Consider the following 18034-nt stretch of genomic DNA (forward strand, 5'->3'; position numbering starts at 1 on the left):
CAAAAGGATACTTCCTTTTGAGAAATTTGGGAATACTTGTTTTCCCATCAGGATTTTTCCATTCTCTTTTAATGAGGTTAGTTATGTTTCTATGGATAGGAAAGGTTCTATTCTTCTTAGGTCCTAGGCCTTGAAACATTATGCCCTGGACGGACCGAGGTTCCTTAGGATCATCTATATTCATAGTCGCCCTAACTGTTTTGAGGAGTAGGTCTATGTCCTCAGTTGGGAACAAATTCCTTTCTCACTCATCCTCACCTGAGGAATCAAAGGAGCTGTACTCCCCTTCACCTAGTTGAGGATACTCCTCAGCTGAGGAATCAGAATCCATCCTGCTGGAAGAGGCGGACGGAGGATCTCTTTTCCTCTTAAAGGACTTTAGTGAGTTCCTAACTTCAGCCCTTACAATATCCTTGATACTTGTGGCTAAGTTTGTAGACTCTTCTGAGATGATGTTGTCTAAACATTTCTGACAGAGCCTTTTGTTATAGGATGATGCAAGTTTATTTTTACATATCGCACATTCCTTGTTATGAGGATTATCCTGTTTTTTCCTAGGACAATCCCTGGCCTAAACATATGTACAACAGAAAGGGAACAGTATTAGGTAAGGAAGAGGTTTTTTTTTATATTACCCCATATTCCTGGCGTCCTCAAGTACCGGACTGGAGGACTTGGCATCCGAGCGGTCAGTGCGTCCTGGTGCTTCTCCTGGCGTTTCCATAATGGAGGAAGAAGACTGTGGCGAGCTCCTGCTGTTTTATGCCTAAATAGGCCATGGATTGGCTGGGAGGCCCTCGGCTCCGGACACTGGACTGCCCTCCTCCCAACGTGGGTCACCGGAACACCGCCCCCTGGAGTGTTGGACGCATCACCGCGGCGGAAGTGCCTGTGAGAGCGCCGGAAAGCCGCCAACGCTGGGCATGGTCCGGCAGAGTCGAACGTGACCCCGGGAATCCGCACCCCGCCAGAGGAAGGACCACAGTGTGGACCTTAAACCACCTCCGTTTGCAGCAGCAGGAGGGAGGCAATGGACCGGGAGGGGAGGGAGGCGATGGACCGGGAGGGAGTACCTGTACCAGACTCAAGGTTGCTCCCTCCAAAGGAGACTTATACCTTCCAGAGCACCCCTAGTGGAATAAGGTAAGACCTTGCTAGGGGGTCTGCAACCCCGGGAGAAGTGTTTTTCCTCAGGACAATCCTTCCATGCGGAGGACAGGTAACCTGACTGGGTGTGTGGAGAGGTGTGTCCATTTTTATATCCTCAGGTTTCCTGTCCAGCGGATGGGACGTCTCTCCAGGGGTGCTATCATAGGTGAAAGGGTAAAACAGCGATTTTGGAGTTTTAAATTCTTTCATTTTTATGGCGTTCACCGTGCGAGTTAAATTATGGTATATTATAATAGTTCGGACTTTTACGGGTGCAGTGATACCTATTTTGTGTATTTTTTACATTACTTTAGAGGAAAAATGGGAAAGGGTTTTTTTTTTTTTAAACTTTAAAATATATTATATCTTTTTTTCCACTAAACTTTATGTACTTTTTTGATTTTATTTTTTTACACATTTTATTAGTCCCCCTAAGAGACTTGAACCAGCAATCATTAGATCGCTGGTACAATGCACTGCAATACTAATGTATTGCAGTATAACGTCATTTTTACAGGCTCCTGTAACAGCATGACCGATATTCCTGTCCATTCGTCGCGGGTGTCAGCTGTAATACACAGCTGACACCTGCAGCACATGGAGCGGGCTCAGCACATGAGCCCACTCCATATATAACCACCCGCACCACGACATGCTATTAAGTCGTGGTGTACGAAGGGGTTAATGCGCTGCGGATGGTGCAAAGTCAAAATTCAAATTTTCCACTAATATGCCATTTTATTGCACAACATGTTGTGCCCAGTTTGTGCTACTGAAGACAAATACCTCATACAAAGTTGAGCGAGTTCTCCTGGGTATAAAATGTCATATGTAGACGTAAACTGGCGTTTGGGCTCGCTGTATGGATGAGAAACAAGGGAGCGCCATATGGCTTTCGGCATGTAGATTTTGCGTGGTAATGTTTCTGCTTGGGGATTTGCTGGTATTTCAGCTGATAACGTGGGGGCATATGTAATCTGTGCGGAGTACATCAGGGCATAATAAGAGGGTATAATATTGCGGTAATAAATAAATAATTCACAGATGTGTGGCCGTTGTCGCACTGAGAAATGGTGCCCGATCTTATCCGCTTTTGGAACACTCTGCACATTTTGCGCCATCATATGCGGAGAGCCAGAACTTCTTTATTTTTTCGCCACCTTAGCGGTGTGAGGGTTTATTTGTTGCGGGACAAATCTGTAGTTTTCATTGGTACTATTTTAGGGTACACGCGATTTTTTTATTACTTTGTATTAGATTTTTTGGCAAGCAAGGTGATAAAAAAAAAAACAAATTCTGACAATGTTTTTTGTCTTTTTTTTTCAGCGATATAAATGACAATTTTACTTTATTCTGCGGGTCGATACGATTACGGCGATACCATACTTATAGTTTTTTTTTATATTTTGTAGTGTTTGCGCAATAAAATCACTTTTCTATAAAACAATTTATTTTTTGTGTCACGATATTCTGAGCGCTATAACTTTATTTTTCAGTCAAAAAAGCGGTGTAAGGGCCTTCATTTTGCGAAACGGGTTGTAGTTTTTATTGGTACTATTTTTGAGTACATGCGACTTTTTGATCACTTTTTAGTCTATATTTTGGGTGGGGTGGTGACCAAAAAAGGGATTCTGGTGTTCACCATGCGGGAAAAATATTATTATATTTTTATAGTTTGGGTCGTTACGAACGCGGGGATACCAAATATGTGTACTTTAAGGTTTTCATTTTTTTCCTATAATCAAAGACACAGTGGGCGGTCGGGAAGCGGTTAAAGGAGTTTTCCAGTCCCTAAAACAGATGACCTACCCTTAGGTTATACCATCAATAGCTTGGTAGTACGAGCGCTGCACCCCCTTTAAAACAGCTGATCAGTGGGGGTCCCAGGAGTTGGACCTCGACCCATAAACTATTGATGGCCTATCCGGAGGATAGACCATCAATTTTTAGGGACTGGAAAACCCCTTTAAGATCTCACACAAAATTTGTCAGAGTAACCATGTCCCTGGAAGGCCAAGTCATACACCTTCAATTCACTTGCCAGCCATTTGGTCTCTCCTATCATTTGAGGATATTTAAGAAGATTGTCATTGTTCTTTCTGCAGCGTTTATGATGTGTTATCTACATATTCCCGTAACTAGACGAGGAAAAAAAATTCACTTATGTCCTTCCCATGGCCTCAGGCACTTCAAGTGTAGAATCTAGTAGCGGGAGTCAAGACCATGTTGAGGCAGTCCATCATCTCAGTACATTCAGCGATGAGTGTTGTGCCTCCTAAGATCTCTGGAGGCAGTGCCATTGGATGATTTTACATGAGGAACTTACAAAACAAAATACCTATAGAAACAACAGTCACAGGGGTCTGGACAAAAAGGATATGCATTCTTTTAGATACCGAGAAAGATCTACGGTGGTGGCTGGTGCAGGGAAGGCTCTCGCAGAGGAGTTATCTGTCATTTCCTCAAGTAGTGCTGACTATCCCAAGATTGGGGAGCCTATTATTTAGGGAAGTATGTCCAGAACAAGTGGCCTTAAGAGGACAGATTCTAGTCTTCCAACATGAAAGAGTTAAAGGCAGTCAGGCTTGCACTACTCCACTTCCAGTTTCTCTTGAAGTACAAATCAGTGGTCATTCAGACGGAAAACATGCAGACAGATTTTTACACCAACAAGCAGAGAGGAACATTTATCTGTCCAGGTAGTACGACATGACTTTTCTGGGTGAAGAGAAATCTTAACTGTATTACAACAGTCCACATAATGGGAACAGTGAACAGCACAGCAGACTGGCTCAGTTGCAACTTCCAGGTCTTTCGGCTATATACAGCACCCCATTTTAGTCAGAGCAGTGAGATCTCACAGTTTTACATTGTATGCCCCTGGGGTTTATGGTAAGAGCATGACAAGAGCAACTTTATAGGAAGTTCACTGCTGACTCCTGCGGTGGAGTTGGCCTATTTTCATAATGTGCCCTATAAAGCCATTATTATTTTTGAAAAAATAAATATCATAATTCCCCCGAGAGATGTCCTCTATAAATCCCATTCTGGGTTGCCTGAACGACAGTTCGGAAAGTGAAATTTTCATTTCCTGGAGTCCGAAGGGAGCACTACTTTACCTCCCTTAATAAATTTGAATTGCTAAAAATTACACGAGTGTCAGGGGTCTTTATGGGGCGGTCAATTGGTCATATAATTAATTATGCTAATTATTTCTAGTCCTCTGTCCAGTCAGACACGAGAGGAGCTTAACCCATCCTGTGCTTCCTTCACCCTCCAGGAAATTAAAATTTCAGGTAAACAAATTTTAACTTTACCATGGCATGAACACGGTCTGTCTCATGAAGGCTTACAGAGAAGCCAAGTGGAATTTTATTTTTGTTGCAGTTGTTATTTTATTTGCTAACTGTCATAAAGGGAGTGAATCTGGTAATGGATATACATTAGGGAATCGATGTATAGACATTTACCCAATACATAAGGGAAGGTTAAGCATACGTGGAGAGAAGTCTTCTGATTCAGAGATTACCTCACTATGAAATCGGTTCAGAAACTATATACTGAACCGAACGGTTGGAAAATGAGCAACATGAATATTTAGAGTTAGCGAAATAAAGAAAAACTGAAACTGATCACAAACAGGAATTTTTATTTTATTTTTTCTCCTGCAATCATCAGTTCTTTTACCGAGGCAGTGTCTGATAATGAAGCGGAGCCCTATACACTTTATAGAATGATGCTGACAAGTTATCTATGTAGCCTGCACAATCACTGAAAAAGTATATCATTGGAAGTCTCTTAAAGGAGTATTCCTAACAAACATTTATGGCTCATCCATGGGATATGCAAATAAATATCGGCCCCTGACCCGCCTGCTGAGACAGCCACTTGATTGAGGTGGACAATAAATGGAGTGGTAGCCGCACACATGCGTGGCTCTCTCAATTCATTCCTATAGGAGTTACAGAAACAGCCGTGCAAGCAGGCACATCTCCATCCATTCTCTAATCCGGATGCGGACAAAGAACTTAAAGCAATTAAAACCATAACTTTAAATTATTTGTTTATAGCAAATACAATATCCTATCAATGTCCAGACAAAGCTGGGACCTGCATTTATCACACATTTATGGCATATCCTGTGGATATGCCATAACTCTTTCAGTTGGGAATACCACTTTAACCCCTTAAGGACGCAGCCTAGTTTGGGCCTTAAGGCTCAGAGCCCATTTTTCAAATCTGACATATTTCACTTTATGTGGTAATAACGTCGGAATGCTTAAACCTATCCAAGCGATTATGAGATTGTTTTCTCGTGACACATTGGGCTTCATGTTCGTGGTAAAATTTGGTCGATATATTCAGTCTTTATTTGTGAAAAATTGCAAAATTTCGAGAAAATTTAGAAAAAATAGCATTTTTCAGAATTTAAATGCATCTGCTTGAAAAACAGACGGTTATACCACCCAAAATAGTTACTAGTTCACATTTCCCATATGTCTACTTTAGATTGGCATCGTTTTTTGAACATTATTTTATTTTTCTTGGACGTTACAAGGCTTAGAACATAAACAGCAATTTCTCATATTTTTAAGAAAATTTCAAAAGCCTTTTTTTTAAGGTACCTCTTCAGTTCTGAAGTGGATTTGTGGGGCCTATGTATTAGAAACCCCCATAAAACACCCCATTTTAAAAACTAGACCCCTCAAAGTATTCAAAACAGCATATAGAAAGTTTTTTAACCCTTCAGGCATTTCACAGGAATTAAAGCAAAGTGGAGATGAAATTTGCAAATTTCATTTTTTCTGCTGAATTTCAATTTTATTAAATTTTTTTCTGTAACAGAGAAGGTTTTACCAGAGAAACACTACTAAATATGTATTGTCCAGATTCTGCAGTTTTTATAAATGTCCCACATGTGTCTCTAGTGCGCTCGTGGACTAAAACACAAGCCCCAGAAGCAAAGAAGCACCTAGTGCATTTTGAGGCCTCTTTTTTGTTAGAATATATTTTAGGCAGCATGCCAGGTTTGAAGAGGTGTTGAGGTATCAAAGCAATGGAAACCCACCAGAATTGACCCCATTTTGGAAACTACACCCCTCAAGGAATTCATTTATGGTTTTTGTCATCATTTTGACCGCACAGTTTTTTCACAGCATCTATTTGAATTGGGCTGTGAAATGAAAAAAATGATATTTTTTCCAATAAGATGTCATTTTTTATCACAATTTCTTATTTTCACAGGGAACAATATACCCCATTTGGTTGCCCAATTTGTCCTGAGTGCGGCAATACCCCATTTGTGGTGATAAACTGCTGTTTGGGCCCATGGGAGGGCTCAGAAGGAAAGGACCACCATTTGGCCTACTGGAGCTTTTCTGGTGCTAAGTCATGTATGCAGAAGCCCCTGAGGTACCAGTACAGTTGAAACCCCCGAGAAGTGACCCCATTTTAAAAACTACACCCCTTAGACATTCATCTAGAGGTGTAGTGAGCATTTTGACCCCACAGGTACTGTGTAAAAGATAATGCGCAGCAGATGGTGCAGTGTGAGATTTGCAATTTTATATATATATATATATGCCATTTCAGTGTCCAATATATTGTGCCCAGCATGCGCCACCGGAGATATACACCCCTTAAATTGTAATGTGGGTTCTCCTGGGTACGGCAATACCCTACATGTGGCTGTTATCAGCTGCCTGGGCACACGGCAGGGCTCAGAAGGGAAAGATGAGGGGGATAAGCTGTGCGGAGTGCATCAGGGTAATAAAACTGGTGTAAATTAAAAATCAAGGGATGTATGATAAATTCTAAAACAATCTTTCATACAGAGCCCTGGTTTTTCAGGACACGTGTCACATTGGTATGTTGTGTCCTTCCTTATCCCCCTCTTAGTGCAGACTCTGCACCTCTTTTGATTCTTTCCCTTCTTGGCAGTTTGGGGAACTTCTCCTGGAAAGTGTTGCCCTGGTACGATGCGTGTGGCCTCGCCTCCAGAAGTACTGGGTGCCCCCCCTTCCTGGTCCCTAAATATTAGGTTTTTGATAACCACCTCTTGAAATTCCAGGAAAGTTCCCCTCTGACCTGCACATCGATGTAGCACGTACGCATTGTACAATGCCATCTGTATGATGTGCACGGCCAGCTTCTTATTCCACACCCTCGATTTCCGCATGGCGCTGTAGGATTTCAGGACTTGATCTGCCAAGTCCACCCCTCCCATGTACCTATTGTAGTCCAGGATGCAGTCTGGTTTGAGGGTCTCTGTACTGGTACCTCATACAGGTACATGGGTACTGGTGTGGCCATGTATTGTTGTCAATACAAGGACATCTCTCTTGTCCTTGTACTTGACACACAATATGTTGGTGCTAGAATGTGCCCTGCTCTCACCCCTTCTGAGTGTTTGCCCAAGCAGAGTCTTAGGGAGGCCTCTCAGATTTCTTCTAGCAGTGCCGCATGCCGCAGTACTTCTGGAAGCAAGGCACTTCAAGAGTGGGACGCTAGTATAAAAATTATCCAGGTAGAGGTGGTAACCCTGGTCCAGCAGTGGGTGCACCAAATCCCACACAATTTTTGCATTAATTCCCAGTAAGGGGGGGCATTCTGGGGGCTGAATACTGCTGTCCTTCCCTTCATATATCCTAAACTTGTAGGTATACCCTGATGCACTCTCGCACAGCTTATAGATCTTCACGCCATACCTTGCCCTCTTACTTGGCAAGTACTGGCGAATTGAAGCCTCCCTTTAAAATGTACCAAGGACTCATCAATGGAAATACACTTCTCGGGGGTATATGCTTGGGCAAACCGGGCACTGAAATGGTCTAATAGGGGTCTCAGTTTATATAAACGGTCATAACTGGGGTCATCTCGGGGTGGGCACTGCTCATTATCAGCATAATGCAAGAAGCGAAGTATTGCCTCATAACGCATCCTGGACATGGCCATACGGTACATCGGGGTGTGGTACAAGATGTCCATGCTCCAGTAGGTCCTAATGGACGGCTTTTTCAGAAGCCCCATGTTCAGGTGAAGTCCCCAGAACTTGCCCAACTCTGCTGCATCTACAGGGGTCCACCTGTTGGATTGGGCATAAAATGATGTGGGGTTCTTACTAATATATTGTTGGGCATATAAATTTGTCTGGGAGACCATTAGTTCTATAAATTCATCAGTGAAGAACTTCTTGAAAAAGTCCATCTCACTGAACCCTGCCGTGTTAAATTTGATCCCCGGACTGCCCGTATACTCGGGGATTTGGGGCTCATAATTTTCTGGTGTGGGGGTCCATATGGGGTCACTTCGCTCTGGGGCTTCAACTGCGACGGGGTCACTTCTCTCGGGGGTTTCAAGTGTGGTGGATGTCCTGGGACGTCTCCTAGGTGGTCCCTCCTCTTCATCACTAGATGAGGAGGTTGACAAATAAAAAAAGAGTCTCACCATCCGACGAGTCTGTGTCGGAGGCAAGGAATGCATAGGCCTCTTCAGCAGAAAATGACCTTTGGGACATCTTTTTTTATTATTTGTGCGACACGTGTAATTTGTGTGATGAGACACGTGTATTACGTATACAGGAAAAAAATAAATAAATCCCTAACTCAAAGCAATAAGATGCTACTTTCTTTTTGGATTTTTTGTTTTTTTTTGAGAACAAGTGGCCTTCCCTAACACTAAAGCTAACTAGGGCGAGGGTTCCTAACGCTAAAGCTAACTAGATTTTTTTTAACTTCCCTAACGCTAAACCTATCTACGGTGACGATTCCCTGACACTAAAGCTAACTAGATAATTCTGAAATTCCCTGACACTAAGCCTAACTACGGTGACGGGTTCCTGACACTAAACCTAAACTAGAGTATTCTGAGATTCCCTGACACTAAAGCTAACTACAGTGATAGATCCCTAACGCTAAAACTAACTACGGTGACGGATTCCTGACGCTAAATTCCCTGACACTAAACCTCACTACGCTTTTTGACTGTTCCCTAACACTAACTAACCCTAATACTAAACTAGCTAGATGATAACTTTCTAAAAAAAAATTTAAAATTTTTATAAATTTTTATATATTTTTTTTTTATTTTTGTATTTTATAAAGAAGAAAAAAAATAAAAATAATCCACAGGGACCAAAAAATGTGGCCCTGAAGACTAAGCAATGGTCAGTTATAGATCACTGACCAAAAAACGGGGGTGACAAGGGGAACACAAGGAGGAGGAGGAGGACAGGTGTGGGAAGTGGATGGAGCAAGTGGGAAGTACAAAAAAGTAAGTTTTTGAAACTTTTTTTGATATTTTTTTAGCACAATTCTCCTACACAACCGCTCTGAACAAATCTCCTACGCCAACAGAGAAGTTCAGGGCGGGTGCGGCAGGATGTGGAGTCTGGGGCAGGAAATGATGTATGCGATCGCCGCTATTGGTTAGTAGTCACTAACTAACCAATAGCAGCGATCGCCGGGGCGGGACCACTTCAATTGGTCCCGGAGTATTGAGCTGTGATAGCGTGCTGTCAGAAACAGCAGTTATCACAGCTCAAGCACGCGCCGGGATTAAATGGCGCCGTGTTTACTCAGGTCAGTAATAGTACTGACCTGAGCGCGAACGTTCTACTTAGCAGGACGTACTATTACTGACCTGAGCGCGAAGGGGTTAATTCCATCTCTAGAAACAATGACGAATACAGCTCAGTAGTTTTTATCCTCCACAATGGTGCTCGACGTTGCCAGAAAAAAAAGAAACACCTGTTTTTCTGCAAGCAACTATTTTTAAATCATAGGACTATACATATACAGGACATTATTAAGAGAATATTTCCGTTGGGCCATCTATCAGTTACTGTAAACCAAACTGGTTACATGCGTAGCTCATTATTTACTACCAGCTCAAATGTCCTCAATTAAAGTGTTTGACAAATGAACACAACCCTGTTCTGACAACGCATCCCAACAACAACTTGAACAGAGTAGGGGGCAAGAGAATCAACCAGTGACTGACCATTCCCCCTGCAGAAAATGAAGCTTTACAAGGGGTTTATTGAAATCAAACTAACGCAGTGATGCTTGAAATCCTCCAGAGCTAAAGCTGGTCTTTGTAGTGGCTCTAGACTTTGGTTTGGTACCCCGATCAGTGCCACGACACTGTGACCCTAACCACTTATAACACTGCAAAGGCAGCAAAACATGTTGGGGGTAGGCGGGAGCTCAGCGCTATTTATTAGTTTTACCAATGAAATGTAGTGGCATTATTTCTGTCCTGACCCTAACAGCTACTGGTTTACCATTTGCTTCATAGGTATTAAACCCAGTATTCATAAAGTGGTTATTAGAAATATGGTCATAGATTCCCTACATCTTTGGCTTTATTTAACATAATTTCATTTTATGTTTTTAAATGGCCTTTCCAAGGTAGAACATATTTTTTGGGATGATTTTTCTGTGTCTGCCGATTCATATCTATTAAAGATGGACATATGGATTGTACATATCTACATCCCTGACAAAGTATTTACCTCTTAGAAAGAAGTGGCTCTCCAGCTTTTTTGGGTAGAGGAGCTATGGATTTGGACTGCTCATCTTTATCCTTTTCCTCATCTTCCTTCTGTAAGAAAGATACACAGATGAAATGAACAAATTTTTTTTAAATGAACCTACAATTCTCTGCTATTCTTAACCTCCTCTATACATATACCATACAGACAAAGTTATCGGGACCCGCCTATTAATCATTGAATTCAGGTTTTTTCATTCAGTCCCATTGACACATATATAAAATCCAGCACCTCGCTGTGCAGTCTGCCTTTAAAAGCATTTGTGTAAGAATGGGTCTTCCTAAAGAGCTCACTGAATTCCAGCGTGGTACTGTAATAGTTGTAACAAGTCATTTTGTGAAATTTCTTCCCTTCTAATTATTCCACAATGAGCAGTGAGTGGTACTATTGCGGAGTGGAAACGTTTAGGAACCACAGCAACTTAGCCACGAAGTGGCAGACCATGTAAAGTTGCAGAGCGGTGTGCACAGAAGGGTTGCAAGATGCTTCGAAACATTGATACTATTTCTATGCCGTGCACCAAACTGTTAAATATCGTTAATTCATGTATTTTGAGACTAATCTGCGAGGCTGCAAAGCTTAGTAATAACACACATGAATGTAGTTAGATTGGGGCTGCGTGATGGAGATGCGGCCGGCACTGCACTAATGAGCACCGGCACTGAAGAAAGAACATGGCGGGCGCACTGCAAAACCTCCCCCCCCATTTTGTATCTTCAGAGCCGGCGCCACCGCTCATTAGTGCGGCGCCGGCCGCATCAGCTCATGATGACTGCAAGGGCTGTATTACGCAGCCCAGCTCCAGGAAGATCTGATCTTCACCGCTATTCCCTTGAATGCTGCGATCAAAGCATTCAAGAGGAAAATGAGAAGGGGGAATCCTGACAATTGAGGGAAATACCATATATGTGCAGACAGCCCAGGGTCCATTGAAGGACCCCAGGGCGGTCACACCATATTTCTTGTGGTTAGAACATACTTAGGTATGTCCTAACAAGTGCCTGTGTACTATCAGTACACAGGCGAATATACTGGCATATAGATATATGCCAGCAATGTTTAAAAATAAAAAGATAAAGTAATAATGTTGTCCATTATGACTGTTCGAAACATGATGGGGTTAATTACGAATAATGTGAGGCACATAGAAGTTCAAAATTCATCACGCCCGAAAAAATGGAAGAACTTTTTTTTTTTTGTATTATTATTGGCAAAGTATCGTTTTGGTATCAAGAATCGCAATACTACAAGAAATATCGAAGTCCAAATTCTGATATTGTGACAACCCTAATGCATAAAAGTTGCTAGTGGTCTGCCGACTCAATAACTAGGAGGTCCAAACCTCCTCTAGCATTAACATCCGCACAAAAATTGTGCACCAGGAGCTTCATGGCATGGGTCCGTGTTCTGTGGAGTGACGAATCACACTTCTCTATCTAGTAGTCTGATGGATGAATCTGTGATTGGCGAATGCCAGAACGTTACCTGCCTGACTGCATTGTGCCAACTGTAAAGTTTGGTGGAGGAGGGATAATGCTATGGGGTTGGCCTAGGCACCTTAGTTCCAGTGAAGGGAAACCGTAACGCTTCAGCATACCAAGACATTTTGGACAACTACACAATTCGATCTTTCTGGAAACAGTTTGGGGAAGGCCCTTTTCTTTCCCAGCGTGACTGTGCCCCAGTGCACAAAGCAAGGTCCGTAAAGCCATGGTTAGGTGAGTTTGGGGTGGAAGAACTTGACTGGCCCGCACAGAGTCCTGACCTCAACCCCATGGAACATCTTTGGGATGAATTAGAACAGAGATAGCGAGCCAGGCTCTCGTGTCCAACATCAGTGTCTGTTCTCACAAATGCTCTTCTGGATGAATGGGCAAACATCTAAAACCTTGTAGAATTCCTCCCAGAATGATGGAAGCCGCTTTTAGCTGCAAATAGGGGACCAACTCCATATTATTGCCTATGGATTTAGAATGGAATGTCATAAAAGCTCCCGTAGGTGTAATGTGTAGATGTCCCAATACTTTTGTTCATATAGTGCAGGGGTCTCAAACTCCGCCGGGTTAGTGGGCCGCATATAGAAAAAATGGGAAGTTGACGGGCCGCATTACTTTCAAATTTGATACAATACAAAATTATTGTTAATCAATTAGTTATTTGAACTACTAGAACACTATATTACTAGAATAATAATACTACATTACTATAATAATAGCGCTAGGTTTAAAATTTGAGATATTTCTCCACGTGCTTATTTCAACAATCCAGCTTTCCAGTTTAAGTGTCGCTAAATGCAGTCCGGCGGCTCAGTTAGCACACATGTCAAGATTGGGCAGCCCCTTTTTAGATAGTGCCGCAGTGCCCTCTGTGGATGCTGCCGCAGTGCCCTCTGTGGATAATGCAACACACCCCTAGATAAGGCCGCAGTGCCCTCTGTGGATAATGCAACACACCTCTAGATAAGGCCCCAGTGCCCTCTGTAGATGAGGCCGCCCCAGTGCCCTCTGTAGATGAGGCCGCCCCAGTGCCCTCTGTAGATGAGGCCGCCCCAGTGCCCTCTGTAGATGAGGCCGCCCCAGTGCCCTCTGTGGATGAGGCCGCCCCAGTGCCCTCTGTAGATGAGGCCGCCCCAGTGCCCTCTGTAGATGAGGCCGCCCCAGTGCCCTCTGTAGATGAGGCCGCCCCAGTGCCCTCTGTAGATGAGGCCGCCCCAGTGCTGACAGGGGCTTGCCCAGAGCTGGAGACCCGGAGCAGAGCCGCTTCTGGCACTCTGCCTGGGATTCCAGCTCTGATCCTGATATCACTGTCCATATATGGACAGAGATGTCAGGGGCAACCCCAGAGCTGGAGTCCCAGGCATAGCGCTAGTAGGCTCTTCCTGAGACTCCAGCTGTGCTCCTGACATCACTGGGACTCCTGCTCTGGGGAAGCCCCTGACATCATTGTCGATGTATGGACAGCGATGTCAGAGGCTTCCCCAGAGTCCCGGAGCAGAGCCGATAATAGCGCTCTGCCCGGTACTCCGCTCTTGGGAAGACCCTGACACACTGTCCATATATGGGCAGCGATGTCAGGTAATTCCGCAGCGTCCCGGAGCAGAGCCTATACTAGCGCTCTGCTCGGGACTCCGGCTCTGGGGAAGCCCCAGACATCGCTGTTCATATGTGGACAGCGATGTCAGGGAATTCCAGAGTCCAGGAGCAGAGCAGACACCAGCGCTCTGCTCCGCTCTGGGCAAGACCCTGACACACTGTCCATATATGGGCAGCGATGTCAGGGAATTCCACAGAGTCTCGGAGCAGAGCCTGCACTAGCGCTCTCCCCGGGACTCCGGCTCTGGGGAAGCCCCAGACATCGCTGTTCATATGTGGACAGCGATGTCAGGGAATTCCAGAGTCTCGGAGCAGAGCCGATACTAGCGGCTGTGTCCCGCGGGCCGCAGATGACAGCCCCAGGGGCCGCATGCGGCCCGCGGGCCGCGTGCTTGAGGCCCCTGATATAGTGTATATGTTGTGCATTAGTTTCAAGTTCACATGTTTCAATGTGTTTTTAAACCAACTGTATAAGAACGGAGGGATGGAATATATAAAAATGCTCTACATAAAGTGAACTAATTCTTGTAAATGATAATCCACTTTTAATTTCAAAACGTGGCAAATAGCAGCCAGTCCATCTCAAGACACTATGTGAATCTGGATAGTACAGTTTATTAAAGAGAAGCTTTTACCTGCCAATACATGTGCAGCTGACTGCACCATGTAATAGGCAGGGCTGCACAAATCCTGGGGCACTTTACATTTTTTTCCTATCCTCCTCCTTTATTTAGATATCGGCGGCGTTATGTTTGGCACCCGATATTTAAATAACCCCCTGAACTGTTATTAGGGCGGTGTCACAGCAAGAGTGAGGAGAGCGTGATGAGCGAGCGCATGCGCAGCACTGCCGCCGCCACCACCGTAAAGAGGAGAAGGTGAATTCTTCTGTTCCGTGGCAGCGGGAGTATCGTCAGTAGCGGTGTCGGAGTGGTGCATCATGCGCAAACGCTCTTCAGACTGTGTGATCTTTTATGAGAGATCACAGTCTTGTCGTCCTTGTCTACCGAGAGCTGGAGTGAGAGGGTACACACCCATGCGCGCACAGCTCCAACATCGCTGCGGACGATACTCCCGCCGCCACAGTACAGAAGAATAATTCACATTCCTCTTCTCCTCCTCTTCTTTTCAGTGGTGGCAGCAGAGCTGCGCACACGCTCTCCTCCCCAGCTCTTGCTGTGACACTGTCCGTAGCCGATTGGACAGTGTCACAGCGATAGTAACACGCCCCCTTGCCAATTACATGCCCCATTGACAGTTCAGGGGTTTATTTAAATATCGGGCGCCAAATATAACGGCACCAATATCTGAAATAACGCAGGAGGATAAGAAAAAAAAATGTTAAGTGCCCCAGTATTTGTGAAGCCCTGCCTATTACATGCGGAAGTCAGCTGCATATGTATGGGCAGGTGAAAGGGTTTCTAAAAACAGTAGATTGTAAGGTTTATAGAACAAGAACTCTCCATCCACAAAGAGGGGAATTTAAAAAAAATAAGTGAATTGAGAAACTACCATTGGTCAAATGAATTAACGGTAGCATACTCCACATGGATGCATTGCCAAAGCCACCTACTACATAAGATGCTATTTCACAAATAGGTAAAGAGGAGTCACTATTTTGAGAACATCCTGGCTTTTGTGCTGGGGCCTCAGTGTCTGGAATTTACCAGATCACAGGAAGTATGGATTGAGACATCTCTCCAACAATAATTCAATGAACTATATTGAAATCAGACACAACGTAGTTTGTCGTTGATTAATACTTTTAGGGCTGCTCTCATGCCATATTAAATAGAAGCTATTTACCCAATTGAACACAGGCAATTGCACAACCAATGTATTTTTAAAAATTATTCCGAAGTACTGTAAAAAAAAAAAATTTCGAAAAAAAATTCTTTCTATATCTGCTACATGTATGAATTAACCCTTTCAAGACCAAGGGTCATTTATACCCGTGTCCAGGTCAAATTTTCTATTTCTGATATGCACTTCTTTAAAACGATAATATCTGTGCAACCGCTTTGAATATCACAACTATTTTTTCTATTCTAAGACTTGAGGCTTTCATTTTCGAAATTTATTTAATTCCATGTTTTTTTATTATGAGTAGACAAATCACTAAAAATTTGAAAAAAAACAACTATTGTAATCCTTTATATATATTTTGCATATACACACACATTACACTACTGATCAAAAGTTTAGGGTCACTTAGAAATTTCCTTATTTTTGAAAGAAAAGCAGTTTTTTTTCAATGAAGATAACATTAAATTAATCAGAAATACACTCTATACATTGTTAATGTGGTAAATGACTATTCTAGCTGCAAACGTCTGGTTTTTAATGCAATATCTACATAGGTGTATAGAGGTCCATTTCCAGCAACCATCACTCCAGTGTTCTAATGGTACATCGCGTTTGCTAACTGTGTTAGAAGGCTAACGGATGATTAGAAAACACTTGAAAACCCTTGTGCAATTATGTTAGCACCGCTGTAAACAGTTTTGCTGTTTAGAGGAGCTATAAAACTGACCTTCCTTTGAGCTAGTTGAGAATCTGGAGCATTACATTTGTGGGTTTGATTAAACTCTCCAAATGGCTAGAAAAAGAGAGAGCTTTCATGTGAAACTCGACAGTCTATTCTTGTTCTTAGAAATGAAGGCTATTCCATGCGAGAAATTGCCAAGAAACTGAAGATTTCCTACAACGGTGTGTACTACTCCCTTCAGAGGACAGCACAAACAGGCTCTAACCAGAGTAGAAAGAGAAGTGGGAGGCCCGCTGCACAACTGAGCAACAAGACAAGTACATTAGAGTCTCTCGTTTGAGAAATAGACGCCTCACAGGTCCTCAACTGGCAGAGTCATTGAATAGTACCCGCAAAACGCCAGTGTCAACGTCTACAGCAGGGGTCTCAAGCACCGAGACTCTGGAATTCCCTGACATCGCTGTCCACATATGAACAGCGATGTCTGGGGCTTCCCCAGAGCCGGAGTCCCGAGCAGAGTGCTGGTGTCGGCTCTGCTCCGGGACTCTGTGGAATTCCCTGACATCGCTGCCCATATATGGACAGTGTGTCAGGGTCTTGTCCAGAGCGGAGCAGAGCGCTGGTGTCGGCTCTGCTCCGGGCCTCTGTGGAATTCCCTGACATAGCTGTCCACATATGAACAGCGATGTTTGGGGCTTCCCCAGAGCCGGAGTCCCAGGCAGAGCGCTAGTATAGTCTCTGCTCCGGGACGCTGCGGAATTCCCCGACATCGCTGCCCATATATGGACAGTGTGTCAGGGTCTTCCCCAGAGCGGAGTCCCGGGCAGAGCGCTATGATCGGCTCTGCTCCGGGACTCTGGGGAAGCCTCTGACATCGCTGTCCATACATCGACAATGATGTCAGGGGCTTCCCCAGAGCAGGAGTCCCAGTGATGTCAGGAGCACAGCTGGAGTCCCAGGCAGAGCCTACTAGCGCTCTGCCTGGGACTCCAGCTCTGGGCAAGCCCCTGACATCACTGGGGCAGCCTCTACAGAGGGCACTGGCGTTATCGACAAGTGGGTGTGTGACAGTATCTGAAGAGGACACGGGCATTATCTAGGGGTGTGTGGCCTTATCTACAGGGGGCACTGTGGCCTTATCTAGGGGTGTGTTGCATTCTCCACAGAGGGCACTGCGGCAGCAGCCACAGAGGGCACTGCGGCAGCAGCCACAGAGGGCACTGCGGCAGCAGCCACAGAGGGCACTGCGGCAGCAGCCACAGAGGGCACTGCGGCAGCAGCCACAGAGGGCACTGCGGCAGCAGCCACAGAGGGCACTGCGGCAGCAGCCACAGAGGGCACTGCGGCAGCAGCCACAGAGGGCACTGCGGCAGCAGCCACAGAGGGCACTGCGGCACTATCTAAAAAGGGGCTGCCCAATCTGGACATGTGTGCTAACTGAGCCGCCGGACTGCATTTAGCGACACTTAAACTGGAAAGCTGGATTGTTGAAATAAGCACGTGGAGAAATATCTCAAATTTTAAACCTAGCGCTATTATTATAGTAATGTAGTATTATTATTAAAGTAATATAGTGTTATAGTAGTTCAAATAACTAATTGATTAACAATAATTTTGTATTGTATCAAATTTGAAAGTAATGCGGCCCGTCAACTTCCCATTTTTTCTATATGCGGCCCACTTACCCGGCCGAGTTTGAGACCCCTGGTCTACAGTGTAGAGGCGACTACGGGATGCTGGCCTTCAGGGCAG

General features: G+C 44.2%; 1 protein-coding gene across 3 annotated transcripts in view; it reads right to left on the reverse strand.

Annotated features, from left to right (window-relative positions):
- NOL12 (nucleolar protein 12) overlaps positions 1-18034 on the reverse strand; it is a 44918-nt gene that overhangs the window by 9383 nt on the left and 17501 nt on the right. For all 3 annotated transcript variants that reach the window (XM_075833640.1, XM_075833642.1, XM_075833641.1), the window contains exon 6: positions 10664-10752. In XM_075833640.1, coding sequence (XP_075689755.1) covers positions 10664-10752 — 89 coding nt within the window. The remainder of the gene's footprint in view (positions 1-10663; positions 10753-18034) is intronic.

The sequence above is a fragment of the Rhinoderma darwinii genome, chromosome 7 (assembly GCF_050947455.1).
Source record: "Rhinoderma darwinii isolate aRhiDar2 chromosome 7, aRhiDar2.hap1, whole genome shotgun sequence".
Lineage (NCBI taxonomy): Eukaryota > Metazoa > Chordata > Amphibia > Anura > Rhinodermatidae > Rhinoderma > Rhinoderma darwinii.